At 41.5% G+C, this 26,626-nt stretch overlaps 1 protein-coding gene across 3 annotated transcripts in view; it reads right to left on the reverse strand.

Moving 5' to 3' along the window:
• LOC133558409 (A disintegrin and metalloproteinase with thrombospondin motifs 14) overlaps positions 1–26,626 on the reverse strand; it is a 136,654-nt gene that overhangs the window by 1,223 nt on the left and 108,805 nt on the right. For 2 of the 3 annotated variants that reach the window (XM_061909778.1, XM_061909777.1), the window contains exons 16-21: positions 25,794–26,192; positions 16,611–16,743; positions 16,316–16,523; positions 14,273–14,402; positions 1,010–1,108; positions 1–914 (exon numbers count right to left, since the gene is read on the reverse strand). The exon at positions 1–914 is cut by the window's left edge and continues 1,223 nt beyond it. In XM_061909778.1, the coding sequence (XP_061765762.1) occupies positions 460–914; positions 1,010–1,108; positions 14,273–14,402; positions 16,316–16,523; positions 16,611–16,743; positions 25,794–26,192 (1,424 nt within the window). In that variant the 3' untranslated portion in view covers positions 1–459. The remainder of the gene's footprint in view (positions 915–1,009; positions 1,109–14,272; positions 14,403–16,315; positions 16,524–16,610; positions 16,744–25,793; positions 26,193–26,626) is intronic. The other variant, XM_061909779.1, reaches the window with a different exon arrangement.

Consider the following 26,626-nt stretch of genomic DNA (forward strand, 5'->3'; position numbering starts at 1 on the left):
TTAATCCATTTTTTCTGCATTTCCATGAAGTTTCTGAGATCTTTGAAGTGCACAAATATTTTGGAATAACTATAAGCTTTAGCCTTACTAGCTGGGTCCACCAAAGATTTTTGAAAATGGAGATATTTGACATGAAAGGTCCATAAGTTACCTGAGTGGCATAGACTAGCCTTCCACAGTCGACACTGCTAACGCCTCTCCCGCCTGTTCGCCACGCGAGGTCACTAGTAGTTCTGATGCACTTGCGGAGGAAAAACAGCAACAACTGTCCACAGAAACAAACACGGAGGAAGCAATACGGTCGTCACATTATTTTTGCTCTTCGAGTTTACAGCACCTTTGCGTTTGTATCGTCTCTGAAGCGCCGACGACAGCGCTTGGCCCTCGCTTTTTCGGAGGTTGGATGAGGTAATCGCCCGTCTGCTCAAAGTTCGCTGGAGGACAAAAAGTGAGGTGATGCTACGCGGCCCCGCGGGCGGAGGAGTCCCTCTCGGATCCTAAGCGGTCCCTTTTTGACTTTGCGGCTAGCGGGCCTAAAGTGCTGTTGGGCCTGCGCTCCTTGGAGGCTGTCGGTGGCGCTGGAGGTAGGAGAGGCACCGGGTCGCTGCCGCCTGTGGTGGTCGGGGTGACGGTGGTCAACGCCGCGGCGGGGGGGGTGGTGGTGGTGGAGCGCGTCCGTCGGCTGGCGCTTTTAGTGGTTTGCAGTGGATTCCGGGTGGCGGTAGGTAGAGGGGACTGGTGGGCAGCCGGGTGGGAAGACGTGGACGTCTGAGGTTCCTCTGAGGTGGAAAGTGGACTGGTGAGGTTTTTGTTGCAAGATTCACAGCAAAGCTTATTATATCCAGGGATGGAACAATAGCGAGCCAGGACCTCCATTTGACAGAAAATCGATTTATCTCCCTGGCAAGCCTCGTCTAGGATGACCCGGAGGAGGACAATAGAGGGAATATGATTAAAAACAAAGTTTCTACGGTAAATAAGAAAGATTGATTTTTCTGGCAAGGCTTACTTGAGGTGACTTTAATGACAGGGTTGTTAGGAGCTCTTTGATGCAAGGCTTCGTCTTTGAAGGTGGAGTTGTCCATGCTGAGAGGGGGCAATGCTAGTCCTGGGGAAACAGACGACAAATGTTGGTCTTAACTGTGCAAAACGAGCTCAAAAGGGGCTCACAAACTTCAAAACCCAAAACCAGTAAAGATGGTAAATAAAAACAGAATACAATGACTTACAAATCATTTTCAACTTATATTCAATTGAATAGACTGCAAAGACAACATACTTAATGTTTGAAGTGAGAAACTTGTTTTCTTTTTTCCAAATAATCATTCACTTAGAATTTAATGGCTGTCTTTTTACCACTGTGTTACATGGCCTTTCCTATTAACAAAACTCAGTAAACGTTTGGGAACAGAGGAGAGCAATTTTTGAAGCCTTTCAGGTGGAATTCTTTCCCATTCTCGTTGACATACAGCTTAAGTTGGGGTATTTTAAGCTTCATATTGCGCCACACATTTTCAATGGGAGACAGGTCTGGACTACAGGCAGGCCAGTCTCATACATCAATCAATCAATCAATGTTTACTTATATAGCCCTAAATCACTAGTGTCTCAAAGGGCTGCACAAACCACCACGACATCCTCGGTAGGCCCACATAAGGGCAAGGAAAACTCACACCCAGTGGGACGTCGGTGACAATGATGACTATGAGAACCTTGGAGAGGAGGAAAGCAATGGATGTCGAGCGGATCTAACATGATACTGTGAAAGTTCAATCCACAATGGATCCAACACAGTCGCGAGAGTCCAGTCCAAAGAGGATCCAAGACACAGCAGCGAGAGTCCCGTTCACAGCGGAGCCAGCAGGAAACCATCCCAAGCGGAGGCGGACCAGCAGCGCAGAGATGTCCCCAGCCGATACACAGGCGAGCAGTACATGGCCACCGGATCGGACCGGACCCCCTCCACAGGGGAGAGTGGGACATAGAAGAAAAAGAAAAGAAACGGCAGATCAACTGGTCTAAAAAGGGAGTCTATTTAAAGGCTAGAGTATACAAATGAGTTTTAAGGTGAGACTTAAATGCTTCTACTGAGGTGGCATCTCGAACTGTTACCGGGAGGGCATTCCAGAGTACTGGAGCCCGAACGGAAATACATGCACTTTTTTACTATGAAGCCACGCTGTTGTAACACGTGGCTTGGCATTGTGTTGCTAAAATAAGCAGGAGCGTCCATGATAATGTTGCTCCAAAACCTGTATGTACCTTTCAACATAAATGGTGCCTTCACAGATGTGTAAGTTACCCATGCCTTGGGCACTAATACACCCCCATACCATCACACATGCTGGCTTTTCAACTTTGCGCCTATAACAATTCAGATGGTTCATTTCCTCTTTGATCCGGAGGACACGATTCCCACAGTTTCCAAAAACAATTTGAAATGTGGACTCGTCAGACCGCAGAACACTTTTACACTTTGCATCAGTCCATCTTAGATGAGCTCGGGCCGAGCAAAGCTGGCGGTGTTTCTGGGTGTTGTTGATAAATGGCTTTTCTTTGCATAGTAGAGTTTTAACTTGCACTTACAGATATAGCACAGACTGTAGTTACTAACACTGGTTTTCTGAAGTGGTCCTGGGCCCATGCGGTGATATCCTTTACACGCTGATGTCGCTTTATGATGCCTGAGGAATCAAAGGTCTGTAAAATCATTGCTTACCTCCCTTTTTAAATCTGGTCCTGTTCATTTAGTCTGGTGTGAACACAGTAAACCAATACGGGTGCGGTGTTATCTCTACAAATATAGTCAGATCGTAGAGTAGGAGTCGGGTAGTAGTATCCCAGGACATTGATACAACGTTGATTATACATACATGTCCTTTAAAACTGACTTTGAAACAACCTTGCAAAATTATTTGTAAATTATAAGTTATGTCTAACGTTGGATCCACGTTGCTGGTTGGGAAAAAACCAAATGTCCGCAGTCAAATCAACGTCACAACCTAACTTTGAAAAAAAAAACATTGTCAAAAAGTATGTTTCAACGTTGATACGCAGGATAAAGGAGTAATAAAGTTCAGATATAAATAAATAGCTTAATGTACAGATAAATATTTTGCACTTTTTCATATGCTTCCACGTTTATGGATGTATGTTATATTGTCTTTATATTCCAGCGATTTAATCTATTTTTGGGGGGAATTGAGGGAATTATTTTGATGCGTTCAAGAGTCTGACGGCCTGAGGGAAGAAGCTGTTACAGAACCTGGAGCTTCTGCTTCAGAGGCTGAGGAACCTCTTTCGAGAGGTTCCAACTTGTCAACAACATGACTGCAAATTGTTCATTACTTCTCTTGGACTGCTTTTGTATGTGTGCACGCGCTCCCTGCATGTGCGTGTGGACGAGACTGGGTGAGTGACCGTCCTTAAACACCAATTATTTTATTCGAGCCGGTGAAAAAAATGTGTTACATAAACTTTGTAATTGTGACAGTTGTCAAACAAATGTGTTCTGTTAAACCACTAAAACTTGTACTTGCCGATGGTGTTCGTGTTATTTTTGTTTGTTTGTAAGGAAGTGGCAAACAGCCACTTTAAGCGCAAAAATGAAGACTAAAGTGGTGAAGCTGTATTTTCTTTTGCACTTCAATTTATTGTCAGTTTAGTCAAGAAACATATGCATTATGTATTTAGTTGATTTATTTTAGTACAAAATAATTGTATGTACATTTATTTTTCATCAGTTATTTATGTGTTCCTTCTTATGCAGTATAATTGGATAGTACACATTTTTTTAATCAGCCTGAATTAAGCCACTGTGTATTGAATATGACTAAAATCAAAAGTAAGATTATTGGAAGCATTTAAGTCGCACTTTAAAACTCATTTGTATACTCTAGCCTTTAAATAGACTCCCTTTTTAGACCAGTTGATCTGCCGTTTCTTTTCTTTTTCTTCTATGTCCCACTCTCCCTTGTGGAGGGGTCCGGTCCGATCCGGTGGCCATGTACTGTTTGCCTGTGTATCGGCTGGGGACATCTCTGCGCTGCTGATCCGCCTCCGCTTGGGATGGTTTCCTGCTGGCTCCGCTATGAACGGGACTCTCGCTGCTGTGTTGGATCCGCTTTGGACTGGACTCTCGCGACTGTGTTGGATCCATTATGGATTGAACTTTCACAGTATCATGTTAGACCCGCTCGACATCCATTGCTTTCCTCCTCTCCAAGGTTCTCAGAGTCATCATTGTCACCGACGTCCCACTGGGTGTGAGTTTTCCTTGCCCTTATGTGGGCCTACCGAGGATGTCGTAGTGGTTTGTGCAGCCCTTTGAGACACTAGTGATTTAGGGCTATATAAGTAAACATTGATTGATTGATTGATTAATTCAGTGATGATATTTGAGTGGTCCCCAAACTCAAAACTGTTAAGACCCCCTCGAATACTACATACTAGGGTTGTCCAATATTTTGGTACCGGTACCAAATTGTATTTTGATACTTTTCGATACTTTTCTAAAAAAAAGGGGACCATAAAAAAACGCAATATTGGCTTTATTTTAACAAAATATCTTACGATACATTAAACATATGTTTTTTACGGCAAGTTTGTTCTTAAATAAAATAGTGAACATACAAGAAAACTTGTCTTTTAGTAGTAACAAAGCAAACAAAGGCTCCTAATTTAGCTGCTGACATATCCAGTAACATATTGTGTCTTTTTTTTATTCTGTTATTTTGTCAAAATTATTCAGGACAAGTGGAAGAAAATGAATTATGAATCTACCTGTTCATTTACTGTTTATATCTGCTTACTTTTTCTTTTAACATGTCCTATCTACACTTCTGTTAAAATGTAATAATCACTCATTCTTCTGTTGTTCGGACCTGTAATTTTTAGAGGCGAAATAGTACAGAATACGATTCATTAGTATTGCGGTACTATACTAGTACTGGTATACCGTAAAACTCTATTACATACTATTTTTATTTACCAAAAAGTGCACAATAACTAAACAAAAGCAAAACATAATACTGGATCCCATTTAAATCGCTTGGGTTTTGCCCTCGATGGCTTCCTGTATCCATAGCCTTACTTTCTGAGTTTGTAAACAATAAAAAAAACATTTAAAAAAGTGAAAATGTAATAATAGAAACAAGGGGACGCAAATATTATATTATATAAATAGTATAATTTACAAATGAAACCAAAAAAAGGAAAATATTGTGCAAGAGTTTATTCATGTCAGCAATTCAACTTGAAATGTGAAACTAATATGTGATATGAACTCAAATCTGCGTTCAAAAGACTCCGGCTTATTAGTGATTCCTAGAGCCCAAAAAAAGTCTGCGGGCTATAGAGCGTTTTCCGTTCGGGCTCCAGTACTCTGGAATGCCCTCCCGGTAACAGTTCGAGATGCCACCTCAGTAGAAGCATTTAAGTCTCACCTTAAAACTCATTTGTATACTCTAGCCTTTAAATAGACTCCCTTTTTAGACCAGTTGATCTGCCGTTTCTTTTCTTTTTCTTCTATGTCCCACTCTCCCTTGTGGAGGGGGTCCGGTCCGATCCGGTGGCCATGTACTGCTTGCCTGTGTATCGGCTGGGGACATCTCTGCGCTGCTGATCCGCCTCCGCTTGGGATGGTTTCCTGCTGGCTCCGCTGTGAACGGGACTCTCGCTGCTGTGTTGGATCCGCTTTGGACTGGACTCTCGCGACTGTGTTGGATCCATTATGGATTGAACTTTCACAGTATCATGTTAGACCCGCTCGACATCCATTGCTTTCGGTCCCCTAGAGCGGGGGGGTTGCCCACATCTGAGGTCCTCTCCAAGGTTTCTCATAGTCAGCATTGTCACTGGCGTCCCACTGGATGTGAATTCTCCCTGCCCACTGGGTGTGAGTTTTCCTTGCCCTTTTGTGGGTTCTTCCGAGGATGTTGTAGTCGTAATGATTTGTGCAGTCCTTTGAGACATTTGTGATTTGGGGCTATATAAATAAACATTGATTGATTGATTGATTGAACATATGCAAAGTGAGATATGTCCAGCCATCTTTTCCCTCTTAATTTTGATGATCATGGCTTACAGTTTTTGAAAACCCCAAATGTTCCGAAGTTTTCAATTTGAGGTTTTCATAAACTGTAAGCCATAATCATCAACGTTACATCAAAATAAACATATTTTGAGTTGCATGTCTTGAGCATCTGAGCGTGCATCTTTTTTGAAGGAATCTTTGTTGTGAGTACAATCTTTAGATTGTAAACACAGCTGCAGTAAAGAAGGCTGCGCTCGGCATCTTGTCAGCCGATCAGTTGAAGAATAATCTCCTTATTATCGAGATATCGGACATCTATAATCTAAACCAAACTTTTAGATGTGTTAATCTTTTGTTTTAATTCCACAGGCAAATTAATTTGTCCGTGCAGAATTAAACTCTTTATCAACTTCTGAGATGTTTCTTTTTTGGGATGTAATCATTAAGGATGAAAATTGATTTACATCCGAATCGCGATTTTATTAATTTAAAAAGATCATTTACCGCATTTTCGGAGTATAAGTCGCACCTGCCGAAAATGCATAATAAAGAAGGAAAAAAACATATATACGTCGCACTGGAGTATAAGTCGCATTTTTGGGGGAAATTTATTTGATAAAACCCAACACCAAGAATAGACATTTGAAAGGCAATTTAAAATAAATAAAGAATAGTGAACAAGAGGCTGAATAAGTGTACGTTAAATAACCAACTAAGAAGGTGCCTGGTAAGAGTCGTTCAAATAACTATAACATATAGAACATGCTATACGTTATAACCAAACAATCAGTCACCCCTAATCCCTAAATCCCATGAAATCTTATACGTCCCCTTCTACTGAGATGCTACCTCAGTAGAAGCATTTAAGCCTCACCTTAAAACTCATTTGTATACTCTAGCCTTTAAATAGACCTCCTTTTTAGACCAGTTGATCTGCCGCTTCTTTTCTTTCTCCTATGTCCCCTCCTCCATTGTGGAGGGGGTCCGGTCCGATGACCATGGATGAAGTACTGGCTGTCCAGAGTCGAGACCCAGGATGGACCGCTCGCCTGTGTATCGGTTGGGGACATCTCTACGCTGCTGATCCGCCTCCGCTCGGGATGGTTTCCTGTGGATGGGACTCTCGCTGCTGTCTTGGATCCGCTTTGAACTGAACTCTTGCGGCTGTGTTGGAGCCACTATGGATTGAACTTTCACAGTATCATGTTAGACCCGCTAAAGGGGGGGGGGGGGTTGCCCACATTTGAGGTCCTCTCCAAGGTTTCTCATAGTCAGCATTGTCACTGGCGTCCCACTGGATGTGAGTTCTCCCTGCCCTTATGTGGGTTCTTCCGAGGATGTCGTAGTCGTAGTGGTTTGGTACAGCCCTTTGAGACATTTGTGATTTAGGGCTATACAAATAAACATTGATTGATTGATTGATTATGTGAATGAGCTAAGTAATATTATTTGATATTTTACAGTAATGTGTTAATAATTTTACACATAAGTCGCTCCTGAGTATAAGTCGCACCCCTGGCCAAACTATGAAAAAAACTGCGACTTGTAGTCCGAAAAATACGGTAGTCCTATGCTCCCTTTTCCCTACCTTCATACCATTATGCAATCACCAGAAATGACGCATTCATGGCCTCATAAACAATATAAAACAGTGTTTTTTCTTAACTTTTTTCACCAAGTACCACCTCAGAAAAACACTCGGCTCTCCAAGTACCCCCTATGATGACCAACATTAAAACACAGTAACATAGTAGCCATAAGTATTCGTTTAAACACAGCACACAGGTTTTAATGAACAAATATATTTAATATTTTTGGCTACCGTAACATTACATAGTTTGAACAGTAACACTGTATTAGACTATAGGAAAATAAAACACTATACTTCAAGTGGTTTTTTTTTGGTCATACCACAAGATGTAGCCCGCGTATAACCAGTGGTACATGTACCACGGTTTGAGGATCACTGATCTATAATAAATATTAGAGATGTCCGATAATATCGGCATGTCAATAATTGTTTTAAAATGCAATATCGGAAATTATCGGTATCAGTTTCAACTTCCCGATTTTCCCGGGAGACTCCCGAATTTCAGTGCCCCTCCCGACAATTTTGCGGGGCAACCATTCTCCTGATTTCCACCCGGACTACAATATTGGGGGTGTGCCTTAAAGGGACTGCCTTAAGCGTCCTCTACAACCAGTCATCACGTCCGCTTTTCCTCCATAGAAACAGTGTACAGGTATATGCGGGTTTTACACACACATGAGTGAATGCAAAGCATATTTGATCAACAGCCATACAGGTTACACTGAGGGTGGCCGTATAAACAACTTTAACAATGTTACAATATGCGTCACACTGTGAACCCACACCAAACAAGAATGACAAACACATTTCAGGAGAATATCCGCACTGTAACACAACTTAAACACAACAGAACAAATAACCAGACCCCCTTGCAGCACTAACCCCCGCCCCCTCAACCCTTCATTGTTTTTGTAGCTGTTGTTTTGAGGCATGTTTAAAAAAAAAAGAAATATTATGCACTTTGTGAAAGTCAAAGTATAGTATTTCCCATAGTTGTAGTTGGTATTAAGATTAGCTCAGGGAGAGCATGTCCCAAATTCCAAGCTGCTATTTTGAGGCATGTTAAAAATAAAAAAAAGCACTTTGTAACTTCAATAATAAATATGGCAGTGCCATGTTGGCACTTTTTTCCATAACTGGAGTTGAAGTTGTTCTCTTATTTTGGAAAACTTTGTTTTTGATTGATTGATTGAAACTTGTATAAGTAGATTGCACAGTACAGTACATATTCCGTACAATTGACCACCAAATGGTAACACCCCAATAGATTTTTCAACTTGTTTAAGTCGTTGTCCACATTAATCAATTCATGGTAAAGTTAGATTGTTTACTAAAACGGCCTTCTTTCATCTCCGTAATATCGCTAAAATTCGCTACATTTTGTCCACTAAAGACGCCGAGATCATTATCCATGCGTTTGTTACGTCTCGTCTCGATTACTGTAACGTATTATTTTCGGGTCTCCCCATGTCTAGCATTAAAAGATTACAGTTGGTACAAAATGCGGCTGCTAGACTTTTGACAAGAACAAGAAAGTTTGATCATATTACGCCTGTACTGTATATACCTTTATATACATATATACATACATATATACCTGTACTGTATATACCTTTATATACATATATACATACATATATACCTGTACTGGCTCACCTCCACTGGCTTCCTGTGCACTTAAGATGTGACTTTAAGGTTTTACTACTTACGTATAAAATACTACACGGTCTAGCTCCAGCCTATCTTGCCGATTGTATTGTACCATATGTCCCGGCAAGAAATCTGCGTTCAAAAGACTCCGGCTTATTAGTGATTCCTAGAGCCAAAAAAAAGTCTGCGGGCTATAGAGCGTTTTCCGTTCGGGTTCCAGTACTTTGGAATGCCCTCCCGGTAAAAGTTCGAGATGCCACCTCAGTAGAAGCATTTAAGTCTCACCTTAAAACTCATTTGTATACTCTAGCCTTTAAATAGACCTCCTTTTTAGACCAGTTGATCTGCCGCTTCTTTTCTTTCTCCTATGTCCCCCCCTCCCTTGTGGAGGGGGTCCAGTCATAACCATGGATGAAGTACTGGCTGTCCAGAGTCGAGACCCAGGATGGACCGCTCGTCGGGACCCAGGATGGACCGCTCGCCTGTATCGGTTGGGGACATCTCTACGCTGCTGATCCGCTTGAGATGGTTTCCTGTGGACGGGACTCTCGCTGCTGTCTTGGAGCCACTATGGATTGAACTTTCACAGTATCATGTTAGACCCGCTCGACATCCATTGCTTTCGGTCCCCTAGAGGGGGGGGGGTTGCCCACATCTGAGGTCCTCTCCAAGGTTTCTCATAGTCAGCATTGTCACTGGCGTCCCACTGGATGTGAATTCTCCCTGCCCACTGGGTGTGAGTTTTCCTTGCCCTTTTGTGGGTTCTTCCGAGGATGTTGTAGTCGTAATGATTTGTGCAGTCCTTTGAGACATTTGTGATTTGGGGCTATATAAATAAAAATTGATTGATTGATTGATTAATGCAACCAGCGGGGCTTAACAACAAAATTAGGCACAATAATGTATTAATTCCACGACTGTATATATCGGTGTCAATTGATATCGGAATCAGTAATTAAGAGTTGGACAATATCGGAATATCGGCAAAAAAGCCATTATCGGACATCTCTAATAATTATATAGTTCTGAGAAGCAGCGTTCAAAAGTTTGGACATGCTTTTCAGGGCTTTTCAACGACAAGGTGTCCGCTAACCTTTGACTGGTATCATTCTGTAGTAGAGATATCGTCAAAATTGTATAATCATAATTAAAATCATTAATGACCATACTTGCCAACCCTCCCAGATTTTCCGGGAGACTCTCGAAATTCAGCGCCTCTCCCGAAAACCTCCCGGGACAAATTTTCACCCAAAAATCTCCCGAAATTCAGGCGGAGCTGGGGGGCACGCCCCCTCCAGCTCCATGCGGACCTGAGTGAGGATATCATGTTTTCACGTCCGCTTTCCCACAATAAAAACAACGTGTCTGCCCAATGAGGTTATAACTGTAGAATGATCGAGAGCGAGTTCTTGGTTTCTTATGTGGGTTTATTGTTAGGCAGTTTCATTAACGTCCTCCCAGCGCGGTAACAACACACAACAACAGCAGTCACGTTTTTGTCTACCGTAAAGCAGTTCGTCTGCCGTAAACAGCAATGTTGTGACACTCCTCAACAGGACAATACTGCCATCTATTGTACATGCATAAGTGACAATAAAATCTACGGCTTTTAGAGCAGTGGTTCTCAACCTGTTTTCAGAGATGTACCCCCTGTGAACATTTTTTAAATTCAAGTACCCCTAATGGTTGAAAAAAAAGATGAAGTAAAATACAGCACTATGTCATCAGTTTCTGATTTATTAAATTGTATAACAGTGCAAAATAATGCTCATTTGTAGTGGTCTTTCTTGAACTATTTGGAAAAAAAGATATAAAAATAACTAAAAACTTGTTGAAAAATAAACAAGTGATTCAAATATAAATAAAGATTTGTACACATACTGTGATGAGGTGGCAAATTGTCCAGGGTGTACCCCGCCTTCCGCCCGATTGTAGCTGAGATAGGCACCAGCGCCCCCCGCGACCCCAAAGGGAATAAGTGGTAGTAAATGGATGGATGGATAGCTGTAAATATACTCCTCCCCTCTTAACCACGCCCCGCCCCCAAACACGCCCCCCACCTCCCAAAATCGGAGGTCTCAAGGTTGGCAAGTATGTCAATGACTTGCAAAAAATTTGTTGCAAAGTCCAACATGTTTTGCTTGATGGCCGCCAAGTTTTCCCACTAAACTTATCAACTAAAATTGTATATAAATAAATGATAAATGGGTTGTACTTGTATAGCGCTTTTCTACCTTCAAGGTACTCAAAGCGCTTTGACACTACTTCCACATTTACCCATTCACACACACTGATGGAGGGAGCTGCCATGCAAGGCGCCAACCAGCACCCATCAGGAGCAAGGGTGAAGTGTCTTGCTCAGGACACAACGGACGTGACGAGGTTGGTACTAGGTGGGATTTGAACCAGGGACCCTCGGGTTGCGCACGGCCACTCTCCCACTGCGCCAGTAGGGTGTCTTTTTAGCTTACCAAAGCAGTACTAAAAAATGTTGACAGATTTTTGAGCGTTGTGAGTAATGTTCTATTTTCTCAATGAAACATCAACGTTTTGGTGTCGCTTGGTTACGAGTACTTGCTAGCGTCATTTATTGAACAGGCGTCAGTTAACCTGAAGTCCACACATTTTCAGACCGTATTCTGTGTGTGACTGCCATCTACTGGTCACACATGACATTACACCATTCACAAAATATAATCGCTTCAAGCTTCGTAAGCACAACCATAATAAATAAATAAATGGGTTGTACTTGTATAGCGCTTTTCTACCTTCAAGGTACTCAAAGCGCTTTGACACTACTTCCACATTTACCCATTCACACACTGATGGAGGGAGCTGCCATGCAAGGCGCTAACCAGCACCCATCAGGAGCAAGGGTGAAGGTTGGTGACGAGGTTGGTACTAGGTGGGGATTGAACTAGGGACCCTCGGGTTGCGCACGGCAACTCTTCCACTGCACCACGCCGTCCCATATAAAGATTTTTTTCAACCCTTAGGTTTAATCTCACGGACTCCGTGTCAGTCTAAATGTTTGTTTTAAAAAGTCATACAAATACATTGTTTCATTATTAGTATTCTACACTTAAAACTGTAAATAAACTTTAGCTCTGTCGCTATAGAGTAAAAAAAGTGTATATATCAAAGAAAGCCCTTTTTTTTTTATGGCAAAAACACAAAATATGCCTTATTTTATCTAAAAAAAATATTTCGAAATGGAATATTTGATGTGAAGTAACTGCAGCCTTAAATACGTCAACACAATTGATTTTGACTTAATATATTTTTGGAAAAATTAAGGATAAAAAAATATATATATTAAAAAATATATTAAAAAATTCTTAGGCATCCAAAACGGCCTCAATTGTTAAAAGTAAAACAAAATAAAAAATATCACTTATTTTTAACACATTTATGAGTTGGGCCCTTTTGGATCCTCAATTAATTTTAGTAGGATTGTTTATTTTGGCTCCAAAAATATAAATGAATTGAAATCAATGTTGTTATGAATTATTGACTGAGTTGAGGCTCCAATTATTTTACATGAAATATTCCACTTGGAAATTTTTTAGGGAAAACAATTCATATTTCATGTGGTTGCCATATTTAAAAAAAAAATCTTTGACAAAAACATCAGAAACAAACAAATAAAAAAAATAAGAAAAAATAATAAAAAGTTATAATCAACAGACTTGTTGAAAGTAAAAAAAATATTTTAATTGAAAAATCGTATAACTTATTTTGTGGGGCCCTTTTGGATGCCAAATCATTTTGGTGGGAATTATTTTTAAAAACAGTCACTGCTCATTAACTAATATTATTGTTATGAATTATTGACCTATTTGGCAGGGGTGTCAAAAAAAGTACGCTTTTAGAATAAATCGCTATTATTATTTTTAACGATTCTGGAAAAAAAAATCAAAAATCTTTTTCTTTTGTTCTGTCTTGGTTGCATTTTTTTTTGCACCATGACTAGGGAAGGTTGACTGCATGGGGTCATATAAGTAAATGCTGAAATAAATAAATGTCCCTGACCTGAAATACTCACGTTGTCCACTAGATGACGACAAAAGAGCAAATTAGAACTCATGACGATTTATGGGCCAAATTGAAGACGGTGGTTTGGACACCCCTGTGGTAAGTAGGTGTGCACCCACCTCCCACTTGCAGTGGGTGCTCTCCCCCCGCTTGCTGCTACGAAGCAGGTAGAGTCTGCCGGCCCCGTCGGAGAGGGCGGCCCAGGTGGCTGACGTGAAGCTGAGCGAGGCGTTCAGGCGGTCTTCGCGTCGGCCGCGATCCGCTTCCATGCGAAAGATCTCCCTCGGCTTGCCCAGCATGGAGTCCAACATAGATTAGGCACACCGGGTTTATAAGGTGCACCGTCGATTTTGGAGAAAATGAAAGATGTTTAAATGCGCCCTTATTAACCATGAACTGATTAACGTGGACCCCGACTTAAACAAGTTGAAAAACTTATTGGGGTGTTACCATTTAGTAGTCAATTGTACGGAATATGTACTGAACTGTGCAATATACTAATAAAAGTATCAATCAATCCGTAAAATACGGTAAATCAAAGCTAAGACGTGAACAGTAAAGATATCTCAAATTTCTCGGTGATTCGGCTAAACAAGCTACATTTCGGTAAAGCTGAGTGAGGATTTTCGAGTCAGTCCAACGCAGTAGAAGTGTATGTTTAGGCAAATGTCCACCTTTTTGCGTGCAGCCCTTCAAGAAGAGAAGCTTACAGAGTCCCATGTGGACAAAGTAGGACGGCTGGACACATTTGGCCCGCGTAAACAACACCGACGGATGTTTCATATATCATTACAGCTCAAATCATTTCCTCCCCATCAGTTGAATCATAATTAGCTCTGAAAACGTTCTCTCTGAAACAAATCAACTCTAATATGGTCCCTGCTTCATGGGGTACAGGAAATATGAAAAAGTAAGTAGAGTCGTGCATTGCCATTTAGGCTCAGTGTGCCTCCGTCAATTACCTGGACAAGGGCTAATCTGGCAAATGAGGACCGTCTCCGGCTTGTCGCCCTCACAGTCGCCTGCTGTGTTGTTGCTGGTTTTGCACACCACCTGCCGTTGCTGGATGCCCTCCCCACAGGAGACCGAGCACTATCACATCACATGAAAATAGATGTTAATGGAAGTCGGATGAATTGAGAGACAAATGGATGACGTATAAAGCGTCAGGCACAAAGGGACTGGAGTGGACATCTGTAGAACTTTTTCATAAAGCAGTCAGTGCTCTAACTATAATGTAGCTTTTATGTGGCACTTGATGTTTTTGTCGGTTGAAAGGTTTAGTTTAGTTTAGTTTTTTCAGGATCCCCATTAGTCCACACCGCAGTGGAGACTATTCTTCCTGGGGTCCATTATAAGTTGGTACTGTAAAAGTTTTCTATTTAACACTCTAGGCAAGGCAAGGCAGCTTTATTTGTGTAGCACTTTTCATAGACAAGGCAGACTCAAAGTGCTTCACAGACTAGCAGACAGTAATCCAACATTCATTTTTTAAAACACATTTTAAAGTACTTAGTTAGTAGAACCTGGTTTTGAAAATAAAAATGTGTCTATTTAAACAGCTTCTAACTCATCTGGGAGAAGTTTCTAGTCCGCACTCGAGCGGTCAGCATTTATAACAAGAAATGTTTACCCAAAAATAAAAAACATATTTAGCCAATTTATTATAGTACCTCGTGGTATATGTTTTTTTCCCCCAATTAAAAAAAATCCAATATGAGTAGGTAGTGACTGTTCAGTTCAACAGCTTTTTACCCATCCAGGATGGAAGAGTATCTGGTGGGGGTGTAACGGTACGTGTATTTGTATTGAACTGTTTCGGTTCGGTGCGGTGGTGTACCGAACGCGTTTCCACACGAACATATGAAGTAGCCGCCTAAGCTAAAGTCTTAATAAGCTGCTCTGCTTTCTGCCTCTGTCTCCTACACAGCACCCAGCATTGTCCCACCCACACAACCATCTAATTGGTTACATATATAGCGGAAACAGCCAATCAGCAGTGCGTATTCAGAGCGCATGGAGTCAGCTTTTCAGCGTCGAGCAGATTGGTGTTTAGCAGGTGAGAATCAGGCAGCGTACTCTACCCAAATGATAATAAACACCCCCCTAGTCAACTACTACTAACATCACTATGAGCCCGTTGACCTTCTAGAAACTTAAACTGCAGCTCAGAACACTCGCAGACCCGGCTTGAGGTGAAGGCTAATTAGCTTTTAGCGTAACGTTAGCTCATTTTGCATTGTGTGTGTTTGCTAATGTGCGGTGTGTGTGTGTGTGTTACGTACAGTGTTGATTGAGCTGTGTTGAACCAGCAAAAAAGGACATTATGTTAAATGAAGAGTTTCTGTCTGTGATAGTTGATATAGCAATGTAACTGCATCATTAAGCCTACATGAACTCCATGGTGTTCAGGGATGAATAGTCTCTCCTATTGCTATTGTACTATTTTTTTCAGCTAGAATTACATTAATCATTAGTATTTTGGCAGCCTAGTTTTGAATGGCAGGGTCCCTGCTATCACATGTTGATAAAAATATAACATTTACATAATAAATATCAACTAAAGGCTTCCCAAATGCCGTAATAAATTAAGCATGATTAGTTGACATGAAACTGTTTAATTTTGCACTTTTTATATGTAGAAGAAAAGTTTTGTCATTTTATTTAATCCAAGCAACTACTTGAGGCAGTTGAATGTGGATTAACGTGGGCAGAACTATTATAGTGTTCCCAATATTAAAAGGATAAAGCTATTGTTTACAAATTTGGTAAATAAATAACCCGAAAATTTACATTTTGTTGTTTTCTTACTGTACTGAAAATGAACCGAACCGTGACTTCTAAACCGAGGTACGTACATAACCGAAATTTTTGTGTACCGTTCCACCCCTAGTATCTGGTCAGCAAAAACTAGGTCCAGTCAGCACTCTAGCAGTCAGTTGTAAGCATTTATCTACAGTATGAACATATAGCAATATAGCAAGAAGTAGTCGTTTTTGGCTTACCTGAGACCATGCCCCAGTCCTCCACTGTGCAGGACATGCCGTGTGATTACAGATCCTCCTGGGCTGCGGCCTGTCCTCGGCGCAGTGTTTGCTGTGGACGGGCCGGTTGGTGCCATTGTGCTGCGCCTGCATGCACTGCACCACCCTAGTCTGGTAGCCCTGCTTCCCGCATGTCTTGCTGCACGCACTCCACTCGTCCACCACCCACCTGTCCAGCGAAAAGAGAACCTCCTCGTTGGTTCTGTCCGATGCAATTCCATGTGCATTTATCACAGCCCGGCCAGGGCTCACTTACGTTGGCTGGCTGCACTCCTGGATGTTGCAACGCTTGCGGATGGGTTTGGGCTTCTTGCTGGTCTCGCAAAAGTTGCGATGGACCAAGCGGCTGTCACTCTTCCTCTTGCACCCATGTTTTGTGTACTGTATGCCTGTAAGGAGGAAGACATTTGATTTAAACAATCGTACACTAAAAAAAAGCTGTGAAGTTAAGAAATCTGGGTGTTATCTTCGACCCAACTCTCTCCTTTGAGGCACACATTAAAAGCGTTACTAAAACGGCCTTCTTTCATCTCCGTAATATCGCTAAAATTCGCTCCATTCTGTCCACTAAAGACGCCGAGATCATTATCCATGCGTTTGTTACGTCTCGCCTCGACTACTGTAACGTATTATTTTCGGGTCTCCCCATGTCTAGCATTAAAAGATTACAGTTGGTACAAAATGCGGCTGCTAGACTTTTGACAAGAACAAGAAAGTTTGAACACATTACGCCTGTACTGTATATACCTTTATATACATATATACATACATATATACCTGTACTGGCTCACCTGCACTGGCTTCCTGTGCACTTAAGATGTGACTTTAAGGTTTTACTACTTACGTATAAAATACTACACGGTCTAGCTCCAGCCTATCTTGCCGATTGTATTGTACCATATGTCCCGGCAAGAAATCTGCGTTCAAAAGACTCCGGCTTATTAGTGATTCCTAGAGCCCAAAAAAAGTCTGCGGGCTATAGAGCGTTTTCCGTTCGGGCTCCAGTACTCTGGAATGCCCTCCCGGTAACAGTTCGCGATGCCACCTCAGTAGAAGCATTTAAGTCTCATCTTAAAACTCATCTGTATACTCTAGCCTTTAAATAGACCTCCTTTTTAGACCAGTTGATCTGCCGCTTCTTTTCTTTCTCCTATGTCCCCCCCTCCCTTGTGGAGGGGGTCCGGTCCGATGACCATGGATGAAGTACTGACTGTCCAGAGTCGAGACCCAGGATGGACCGCTCGTCGGGACCCAGGATGGACCGCTCGCCTGTATCGGTTGGGGACATCTCTACGCTGCTGATCCGCTTGAGATGGTTTCCTGTGGACGGGACTCTCACTGCTGTCTTGGAGCCACTATGGATTGAACTTTCACAGTATCATGTTGGACCCGCTCGACATCCATTGCTTTCGGTCCCCTAGAGGGGGGGGGTTGCCCACATCTGAGGTCCTCTCCAAGGTTTCTCATAGTCAGCATTGTCACTGGCGTCCCACTGAATGTGAATTCTCCCTGCCCACTGGGTGTGAGTTTTCCTTGCCCTTTTGTGGGTTCTTCCGAGGATGTTGTAGTCGTAATGATTTGTGCAGTCCTTTGAGACATTTGTGATTTGGGGCTATATAAATAAACATTGATTGATTGATTGATTGAAGTGAGCAATGGCCCGTGGTCTAGATAGATAGATAGATAGTACTTTATTGATTCCTTCAGGAGAGTTCCTTCAGGAAACTTAAAATTCCAGCAGCAGTGTACAGAGTTGAGATCAATTTAAAAAAAAAAAGTAAATAATGGGGGTTTAAATGGAAACAAAATAGAGAAATATTACAATAAGAATAAAAAATAAAAAGCAACAATGGGAATAAAATAACAGTAAAATAAGAATATAACAAGACAAAGTAGGCAGTAGTGACCATGTTATGAAAACGTATTGCACTGTTATTGTTTTGCATCCCCTGTCATCCTGGTACCCCCCCCCCCCCCGTCCCAGAGAGGAGTTGTACAGTCTAATGGCGTGTGGGACAAAGGAGTTCTTGAGTCTATTAGTCCTGCACTTGGGATGAAGCAGTCTAGCACTGAACTGTCTAATGGGGTACTTAAAAAAAATCAATTGGGTTAGTTTTATCCAAGAGGAGACTGAGGGCATTGTGAAATCGGGACTGTAGTATAATAAATGGGTTGTACTTGTATAGCGCGTTTCTACCTTCAAGGTACTCAAAGCGCTTTGACACTACTTCCACATTCACCCATTCACACACACATTCACACACTGATGGAGGGAGCTGCCATGCAAGGCGCCAACCAGCACCCATCAGGAGCAAGGGTGAAGTGTCTTGCTCAGGACACAATGGACGTGACGAGGTTGGTTCTAGGTGGGATTTGAACCAGTGACCCTCGGGTTGCGCGCGGCCACTCTTCCACTGCGCCGTCCCTAATATTGTGGCTAACGTTAGCATGTGCGTTTATTTCTGTCATTTCTTGCCCCATTGTCCTAAATGTGCTTGACTGGTACCTCATAATAACAGGTTTTGTTCATAGAAAATCCTTAGTTGCGAATAGACCTGAATAGATAACGTTCAGTTCAATAACTTCCCATATTCAGGCATGGCTTTTCTACGAGATTTGCAAGATTTTCTGCTATTTTTCTTTACTAGACTTCATCCAAACATGCCTTTTTATGGACCTTGCATTGTGAACTAGGGAAAAAGTCCCTTCTAATATCTCTTAACACTTCTGGGAAGACTTTATGCAAGATTTCAAAAGTGGGAGACCTGAGATAGGTCCCAGTTCTGCCCTAATCTCAATTTCTAAATGCGTTTGATGGCCTTCTTTTAGGGTTCTACATCTCTACGTGATGGCCGATTACGTACGCATCTAGATGCATGTGTTACGACACGATTAAAAAACAATGTATTTGAAAAAACATAACGATTTGATAAGATTCGACACACCGTATAAGCGATTCAATACGGTCTATGAAAGATTCGATTCTATGGATAACATTTGTTAATGGACATATTTTTTTTTACAGCACAAAAGCACAAAACCATTATTTTAGTGCATATGCTCCTCCTCATGTTACAGGATGAATAGTTGAGACCTTGGCACCAAGAGCTCAGAGTAGATCTGTCCATGCCAAGTCTATGAGCATGAACTGAAAACTACCTTGACAAGAGGCCAAACATTAAGTGATCTGTCGAATGCTGATGACACCCAACTCTACATGCCCCTAAAGCTGACCAACACGCCGGACTGTAGTCAGCTGGAGGCGTGTCTTAATGAAATTAAACAATGGATGTCCGCTAATTTTTTGCAACTTAACGCCAAAAAAACGGAAATGCTGATTATCGGTCCTGCTAGACATCGACCTCTATTTCATAATACAACTTTAACATTTGACAACCAAATAATAAAACAAGGTGACTCGGTAAAACATCTGGGTATTATCTTCGACCCAACTCTCTCCTTTGAGGCACACATTAAAAGCGTTACTAAAACGGCCTTCTTTCATCTCCGTAATATCGCTAAAATTCGCTCCATTCTGTCCACTAAAGACGCTGAGATCATTATTCATGCGTTTGTTACGTCTCGTCTCGATTACTGTAACGTATTATTTTCGGGTCTCCCCATGTCTAGCATTAAAAGATTACAGTTGGTACAAAATGCGGCTGCTAGACTTTTGACAAGAACAAGAAAGTTTGATCACATTACGCCTGTACTGTATATACCTTTATATACATATATACATACATATATACCTGTACTGGCTCACCTGCACTGGCTTCCTGTGCACTTAAGATGTGACTTTAAGGTTTTACTACTTACGTATAAAATACTACACGGTCTAGCTCCAGCCTATCTTGCCGATTGTATTGTACCGTATGTCCCGGCAAGAAATCTGCGTTCAAAGGACTCCGGCTTGTTAGTGATTCCCAAAGCTCAAAAAAAGTCTGCGGGCTATAGAGCGTTTTCCATTCGGGCTCCAGTACTCTGGAATGCCCTCCCGGTAACAGTTCGAGATGCTACCTCAGTAGAAGCATTTAAGTCTCATCTTAAAACTCATCTGTATACTCTAGCCTTTAAATAGACCTCCTTTTTAGACCAGTTGATCTGCCGCTTCTTTTCTTTCTCCTATGTCCCCCCCTCCCTTGTGGAGGGGGTCCGGTCCGATGACCATGGATGAAGTACTGACTGTCCAGAGTCGAGACCCAGGATGGACCGCTCGTCGGGACCCAGGATGGACCGCTCGCCTGTATCGGTTGGGGACATCTCTACGCTGCTGATCCGCTTGAGATGGTTTCCTGTGGACGGGACTCTCACTGCTGTCTTGGAGCCACTATGGATTGAACTTTCACAGTATCATGTTAGACCCGCTCGACATCCATTGCTTCCGGTTCCCGTTGAGGGGGGGGGGTGGTTGCCCACATCTGAGGTCCTCTCCAAGGTTTCTCACAGTCAGCATTGTCACTGGCGTCCCACTGGATGTGAATTCTCCCTGCCCACTGGGTGTGAGTTTTCCTTGCCCTTTTGTGGGTTCTTCCGAGGATGTTGTAGTCGTAATGATTTGTGCAGTCCTTTGAGACATTTGTGATTTGGGGCTATATAAATAAACATTGATTGATTGATTGATGAACCTGGAATAAGAACACCATAGGCACATCCATCCATCCATTTTCTACCGCTTGTCCCTTTTGGGGTTGCTGGGGTGCTGGAGCCTATCTCAGCTGCATTCGGGCAGAAGGTGGAGTACACCCTGGACAAGTCGCCACCTCATCGCAGGGCCAACACAGATAGACAGACAACATTCACACTCACATTCACACACACCACAGGCACATTCATCTTCAAATATAAAAATGTACATTCTGTAAAAATGACAAGCTTGCAGTATTTTCAAATTCGTAAAACACAACATCACATGTTGAATATATTTATTTTTAGACACGGACCAAAAAAAGACCTGCTGAATATTTTTTTTTCCTATTTTTGTTTGATTAGATTATATAAAAAATATCAAACTTAATGTATGGATAAAATGGAATAGAAGTCTTGGCTTTCAGTCCAATCATTGAAAAGCAAATAGCCGGTGTAATTTGAGCTGCTCTTAGAATGAAGTCAACTTCTCAAAGGTTTGATTTCCAGTACTCTGGAATGCCCTCCCGGTAACAGTTCGAGATGCCACCTCAGTAGAAGCATTTAAGTCTCACCTTAAAACTCATTTGTATACTCTAGCCTTTAAATAGACTCCCTTTTTAGACCAGTTGATCTGCCGTTTCTTTTCTTTTTCTTCTATGTCCCACTCTCCCTTGTGGAGGGAGTCCGGTCCGATCCGGTGGCCATGTACTGCTCGCCTGTGTATCGGCTGGGGACATCTCTGCGCTGCTGATCAGCCTCCGCTTGGGATGGTTTCCTGCTGGCTCCGCTGTGAACGGGACTCTCGCTGCTGTGTTGGATCCGCTTTGGACTGGACTCTCCCGACTGTGTTGGATCCATTGTGGATTGAACTTTCACAGTATCATGTTAGACCCGCTCGACATCCATTGCTTTCCTCCTCTCCAAGGTTCTCATAGTCATCATTGTCACCGACGTCCCACTGGGTGTGAGTTTTCCTTGCCCTTATGTGGGCCTACCGAGGATGTCGTAGTGGTTTGTGCAGCCCTTTGAGACACTAGTGATTTAGGGCTATATAAGTAAACATTGATTGATTGATTTCCCCTTGTTGACAAGCTGGATGAGGACATGCTGATTCCAGAGGTCCAAAATAAAAATAAAAACTATAACAGGGGTCTTTCTGCAGAGCAAAACCGTCGCATTTTCCACAAGTTAAGTCAGTGCCGTCACAGACACCCACAGGTAGGAATTGATGGATGGTGAAGCACGGAGACAGTCCGTGGTGTTGCCGTTCAGCAGCCGTTTCGTATCTCGTGAAAATCCGGGGTAATTATTTAGCGGGCAGCCCTGGCTCTCGCGTTGTTTCAAAAGGGCCCTACTATGCAAAACCAACTTTTCTTGCCTATTGGTACCTGCTACAATCTATTTGGGATCTGCCTAAGTCCGAAAAATGTGAGATCAAATAAAAATCACAATTCTGTTTAATATACCGTATTTTTCGGAGTATAAATCGCTCCGGAGTATAAATCGCACCTGCCGAAGATGCATAATAAAAAAGTAAAAAACATATATACGTCGCACTGGAGTATAAGTCGCATTTTTGGGGGAAATTTATTTGATAAAATCCAACACCAAAAATAGACATCCATCCATCCATCCATTTTCTACCGCTTATTCCCTTTCGGGGTCGCGGGGGGCTCGTAATGTTGTAAAAATCTGTCTTTCCAGGATTACAATTTTATCCTCGGAAAATTCAAATTTTTTTGTTAGTTTGGTCGTAATTATGTTTTTCCAACGATAATTTCGACTCATTCCCAAGATATTGTCTATTTATTCTTGTAAAAATCAGACAATATCCTTGTTTTTTTTAACTTTAGCTCACTTCCCTTTTCTTTTAACATTACAAAATTATGCACAAATATTTTGACCAATTTCTTCGCATAAAAATATGACTTTTTTCAAGAAATATTAAAATGTTATTCTCATAATGTTGTAAAATAACTTATTTTTTCTTGTTAAGTGAGATTATCATCATAGTGTTAAGTTCTTACTTATATCTGTCAGTAAGAATCAGTTTATTTTCTAGTAAAATTAAAATAACATTTTTATAATGTGGCACGTCAATTTTGGACATTAAGTTCATACATTTTTCGGAGTATAAGTCGCTCCGGAGTATAAGTCGCACCTGCCGAAAATGCACAATAAAGAAGGAAAAAAACATATATAAGTTGCATTTTTTGGGGGAAATGTATTTGATAAAACCCAACACCAAGAATAGACATTTGAAAGGCAATTTAAAATAAATAAATAATAGTGAACAACAGGTTGAATAAGTGTACGTTATATGAGGCATAAATAACCAACTGAGAAGGTGCCTGCTATGTTAACTTAACATATTATGGTAAGAGTCATTCAAATAACTATAACATATAGAACATGCTATACGTTTACCAAACAATCTGTCACTCCTAATCCATAAATAACATGAAATCTTATACGTCTAGTCTCTTAGGTAAATGAGCTTAATAATATTATTTAATATTTTACGGTAAGGTGTTAATAATTTCACACATAAGTCGCTCCTAAATATAAGTCGCACCCCCGGCCAAACTATGAAAAAAACTGCGACTTATAGTCCGAAAAATACGGTGGTGTAATGAATTAAAACATTTTAAATTATGGAAATTAATCATAAAATGCTGTTATAAGACTACAGACATGCTAATAAAAACTGAGTAATGATGTATTTTACAGACAAGAAGCTATACACTTTATCCCATGCTTGTGCTACAGCACACATCTTGTTGTGCAAAATGTAAACGTTTTAAGGTGAACAAAATGTGATCTCGGTAAGGGGTACATGTCTCAAAGTTTTCCACAGCAGGACCCCAACCAGATATACAACATTCAGTACAACTCACGAAAAATAAATGGGCCAAATAATTTATAATAGTAAATAATGTAATGGGAACAATTGCTGTTATTTGATTTTTATAAGAAAACATTTAACTTATGTCAGCTTTGGAACAGGTGTGACACTGATCTGGTCACAGTGTGCAAGTGTGATGTTGCTCAGGTAAAGAAATGCTCAGAGAGTTTGTGCGTTTGCTCAGACACGGGAAAATTGAGGGGGAACATAGGCTGCTACCTGTGCAGCTGAATCGCTCACTTGACAAAACAGTTTACCATAAACAAGCCTTCCTTCTTTTACACCAGACTCATCCAAATATGCCTCTTTACAGCCCTTGCTTTGTCTGTCAGGAAAATGAAGTGCCTTCAACAGCTTTGGGAAGACTGACTGTAAGATATGGGCCTAAAACAGAGATTCTGGTTCTTTGTTAATCTTTATTCTAGTTTGTCTCAAGGGTGTTTGAGGGCCTTCTTCCGCACCAAACCCATCTAAACATACTTCTAAGAGTGTTGCTTAGTGCAGTGGTTCTCAACCTTTTTTCAGTGATGTACCCCCTGTGAACAATGTTTTATTCAAGTACCCCCTAATCAGAGCAAAGCATTTTTGTTTGAAAAAAAAGAGATAAAGAAGTAAAATACAGCACTATGTCATCAGTTTCTGATTTATTAAATTGTATAAAAGTGCAAACTATTGCTCATTTGTAGTGGTCTTTCTTGAACTATAAGGAAAAAAAGATATCAAAATAACTAAAAACTTGTTGAAAAATAAACAAGTGATTCAATTATAAATAAAGACATGCACCTGGGGATAGGTTGATTGGCAACACTAAATTGGCCCTAGTGTGTGAATGTGAGTGTGAGTGTTGTCTGTTTATCTGTGTTGGCTCTGCGACGAGGTGGCGACTTGTCCAGGGTGTACCCCGCCTTCCGCCCGATTGTAGCTGAGATAGGCGCCAGCGCCCCCCGCGACCCCGAAAGGGAATAAGCGGTAGAAAATGGATGGATGGATGGATTTTTGCACAATAGAAGTAACCAACTTAAAGTGCCCTTTTTGGGGATTGTAATAGAGATCATGAACTTAATTCTAAACATTTCTTCACAAAAAAAGAAATCTTTAACATCAATATTTATGGAACATGTCCACAAAAAATCTAGGTGTCAACACTGAATATTGCATTGTTGTTGTTTTTTTTCAGTTTATGAACTTACCCCAAATCACAAATGTCTCAAAGGACTGCACAAATCATTACGACTACAACATCCTCGGAAGAACCCACAAAAGGGCAAGGAAAACTCACACCCAGTGGGCAGGGAGAATTCACATCCAGTGGGACGCCAGTGACAATGCTGACTATGAGAAACCTTGGAGAGGACCTCAGAAGTGGGCAACACCCCCCCTCTAGGGGACCGAAAGCAATGGATGTCGAGCGGGTCTAACATGATACTGTGAAAGTTCAATCCATAGTGGCTCCAACACAGCCGCGAGAGTTCAGTTCAAGCGGATCCAAGACAGCAGCCAGAGTCCCGTCCACAGGAAACCATCTCAAGCGGAGGCGGATCAGCAGCGTAGCGTTTAATCAATTCACGCTGGGGCAAAGAGGAATGGGCCCAAAGATAGGTGTGCCAAGCTTGTGGCATCATATTCAAAAATACTTGAGGCTGTAATTGCTGCCAAAAGTGCATCAATAAAGTATTGAGTTAAAGGCTGTGAATACTTATGTACATTTGTTTTTTTTTACTGGTTTTGTAGATTTATTAAATGAAATGGTGTATTCTGAGGACAACATGATTTTTTTGACATTTTGGAATAAGAACGTAACATAACAAAATGTGAAAAAAAGTGAAACACTGTGAATACTTTCCGGATGCAGTGTATTGTTTGTACATGTTCTTGTGAGAGTCTTGACTAAAGTTGCCCACTGACCTCCGCCGCAAGGTTTGGAGCACTGCGACCAGCTTTTTAGCGCCCACTCGTACGTGTCCAATTCGGCCAGGAGGATGTTGTTGTTGGTGATGAGAGGTAGCAGGTCCTCGTGTATGATGTATTTATACGTCAAGCTGATCTTTGCCTCCTCTTCACGCGAAATTACCTGATAATATAAGAAAAAGCAAAGATGAGCCGCTGTGTCGTAAATTGAGAACGTCGGAGGGCTCACCAGTACTAAGATGCCTTCATGCAGAGGGCCGGACGTCCGTAGGGTCTCTTTGCCGTTGCTCTCAATTGTGTAGTTCCATTGTAAACCGTTCTCGATGAAGGTCTTTGACTCCGCGTCTTCACTTTTGGCATTAAGGATGAAATTGCCGGTCACTTGATTCTTCACGGCTGTCGGGAATAAAAGCGTCCACACAATGAATTCTTCCTAAAACTGTCCCTGCGTCTTTAGAGCCACCAAACACAGCGGGGAAGACTGTCTAAGCGGCCTTTGCTCATATCGCTGTGTTTCCATGGCTTTACAACACAGGGAGAGGTCTTTTCCACCCCCTTAAAGCTCCACAGAGCTCATTACGGAACTTCAAGGTACGGTTTGTTCTGTTGGAATGTTCTAAAGTGGTACAAAAGACTTGAAGAAGCTTCCAGATGACACTTTGTAAAACACAGAGAAGGGGAAATACTATATTAGCTCTGTTTCTTCCTACTACTTTGCAGACATGTTGGAATGTACACATGTAAACAAGTGAGGTTCTTTAATGTTAAACATAATAGAAATAAACTTAACTGTGGCCCAGAGGCCCTGACTAATACTTTACTTTTGTCTC

The sequence above is a fragment of the Nerophis ophidion genome, linkage group LG08, assembly GCF_033978795.1.
Source record: "Nerophis ophidion isolate RoL-2023_Sa linkage group LG08, RoL_Noph_v1.0, whole genome shotgun sequence".
Lineage (NCBI taxonomy): Eukaryota > Metazoa > Chordata > Actinopteri > Syngnathiformes > Syngnathidae > Nerophis > Nerophis ophidion.